This window comes from Dipteris shenzhenensis, chromosome 19, assembly GCF_047967505.1.
Source record: "Dipteris shenzhenensis isolate YYH24624 ecotype China chromosome 19, Dip_SZ_1.0, whole genome shotgun sequence".
Lineage (NCBI taxonomy): Eukaryota > Viridiplantae > Streptophyta > Polypodiopsida > Gleicheniales > Dipteridaceae > Dipteris > Dipteris shenzhenensis.
The window spans coordinates 18,230,470-18,233,154 of NC_141614.1; the positions used below are offsets into that span (position 1 = coordinate 18,230,470).

General features: G+C 46.1%; 1 protein-coding gene across 1 annotated transcript; it reads right to left on the reverse strand.

The window, feature by feature from the left end:
• Nucleotides 1-1,618: 1,618 nt before the first annotated feature.
• LOC147890172 (kiwellin-like) lies at nucleotides 1,619-2,311 on the reverse strand. The gene has a single exon (XM_087390226.1). It carries the CDS (start codon nucleotides 2,309-2,311, stop codon nucleotides 1,619-1,621), a length of 693 nt encoding a protein of 230 aa, XP_087246352.1.
• Between the last annotated feature and the right edge of the window lie 374 nt (nucleotides 2,312-2,685).

The following is a 2,685-nucleotide window of genomic DNA, read 5'->3' on the forward strand; positions in this document are numbered from 1 at the left end:
TGAAAATTAGCACATAGCCTTAGTAATACAAGGAGAAACATGCTTCAACACTCACAAAACGAAATCTCACAAAAAATGAACCTACATTGCTTAAAGAGACACACCTTCTTGAAAAACTTTCTTTCACACAAGCAGAGAGGGAGAAGGGTGGAGAGGGAGCACAAGTGTTGGGAGAGGGGTTGGTAGGGGTGAGGAGCAAGGAATAGAGAGGAGGAAAGCGAGGTCATCGAATATACGGTGGGAGGAGAGATTTTTTCTTTTCCCGCAATAGAGATGTAAAAGACGGCGTCGCGCGAGGTTTCGGGTTTTAGCCCCCAGCGACGCTAGTCAATCACTATTTAGCGATGTTTATATCCTAAAAGCATCGCTATATAGCAATGGAACAGGGCAAAGCGTTGCTATATAGCGACGGTTCATGGCACTTATTGTGAGAAGAGAGAAAAGGAGCTCATGGGTGGCTATTTTTTGGATCTTAATAGATTCCCTTGCACCTCATGTTGTGATTTTGGAGGTGTACAGATGGAAGGGACGAGTGGAAGCTCGTCAGATGAGGCACCAATGCCCGGGAGCGTAGAGTGGCTTACGAAGAGGTTGCATTGTCATTGCAGTATGACATCAACATCATATTGTCATGCGCCACTTGCGGATGTATGGGAAGGAGCCAAAACCAGTACCCATCATTGGTCTTGCACGTGGTGATGGATCATCGGTAAGTCAATGCTATTTGAGTTCGTGTGATTAATATTGGATACCATTATGACACGAAACCTTGAGACAAGATCTTATATTTACACGAAATCTTAAAACAGGATGAGGAGGCTGGCGAGGGTGCGCATATACCTTCACACTTTGAGCAAGACTATAGTCTCCCAGATGTGCCAGATGATGATGAGGGTATGGTGGATATGATGGATTCTATTTTTAGGGGCACTACATCACATGTACACGTGATGTCAGAGTCTGAGGTCAATATGTGAGAGTTGCAATCAACATAGTTGTATGAGGGTGCTAGGTACCCATTGCATGCACTTGTTATTTTTGGGTTAGATCTATATCTTTGGTTATATAGGGGTGCCCAACCCACCCATTAGAACCTCTAGAAAGAGTGAAGACGTGTGTCGAGTTGATTGATAGGTCGGGTCCATATGATAATCTGGAAGTCTTGGCCATGGGGACCCGCTTGAGTCAATGGCAAGGTATAGATGTGAATTATAGTGCTTGAATTGCTTTCTAGCCACAAGCTCACCATTTTTGCTTTTGAAAATTAGCATAAAATCATAATCAACATTGCATGGTTGATCAAAGCCTTTTAGCTAATTACCATGAACCTATGTACACTAGCATATTGAGACCGTATACCTAGCCTAGTCTAACAAAACTATTCCCAAGATTCTCTTAGAGTTCTCACTCTGAGGTTAGAATTATGAAAAGAGCGTTACAAAAGTCATAAGAGTGTCACTTGTAAGTACGTATTCAAAGAAAAATCACAAGACAGAACGTTGTCTTTTGAAAAATATGAAGATTTATATACTTTTTGGATCACCAAGTTATTCATATCCGCTGTCGTTGGTCTCGTGATTGCTATCTTCTTCTTCTCTCCGGCCTGGCGAAGCCAGAATCAAGCGTCTGCCCAAGTGATGCTCATCATTCCATAGTTGGAGTCATTCTCAGATACTCCTAGCGCCTTCCACACTGCAGCTGAAGCATCTACATCATTGTAAGGGCAGGGAGGCTGGTAGTCGTGATCGCTGTCGCAGCCGTTGACGGAGTCGCACTCGTCCACTACCTTTGCCAATACGCTCTTCCCATTCCCAGAGATCTTGATCTTCTTATTGCATCGACTGCCACCGTTGTACCAACCTGTGGACAGAGCCACCACGAGCTCGGAATCGTTGTGGAATTTTCCGTCGCATTCTGAAGCAGCGCCACCGTCTCCTCCGCTCTCAAAGCTGTTTAAGGTGAGAATGCCCTTGGTGCTAGATGAGACGGGGGGCGAACAGTGATATTGGGGGTACTTTTTCCCGGAGACACAGCAGTCGGAGGAGTCTTGGGTATTGCAAGAGTGGCCTGTGCCCACAAGGTTGGAGGACACCTTACAAGAGCCAGAGGGTGTAGGCGATGATGTACTACTACAAATGTGCGTCCCGACACCCGGATCGTCACCGCATTTGCCACTCATACAGGCCAGCTGCCCCTGGCAGTCATTATCGCTGGAACATGATCCTCCACAACCTTTCAGGGCGACAACGACATGCAGGAGGAGGCAAGAAGCAAGGGCAAGGAGGAAGAGGCGGTGCTGGACTAGGGCCATTGAGATAGGATCTTGAAATGATCGAGGAGGAGGAGGGGATTGCTGAGATGGAAGGCAAGGCGAAGAAGGAAGCTACAGGCAACTGGATAATGTTGTGGTGAGACGAGGGAAAGATGGTTTTATAAGGTGGGTGGTGGAAGTTGGAAGGCTCCGTGGGAGTCACGTTGTTGATGGACTTCGAAGCTTGAGTGGTAAAGTAGAAGGAGGCCGACCATGGTTGGCCAGTGGCAATTACGTTTCAACTTTAAACGTGCGTTCACGTGGTCAACATTCAAACGCCTCCAACGTTGAACTTTCATTGCTATAGAAAAAACGTTTGGTAGTAAGAAATGCGGAGTTAGTGAACAACCTTCGTTTTGTTCTCACACGGCTAA

Coding starts and splice junctions, on each gene's coding strand:
- LOC147890172 (XM_087390226.1), bottom strand. CDS start 2,311: ATGGCCCTAGTCCAGCACCGCCTCTTCCTCCTTGCCCTTGCTTCTTGC.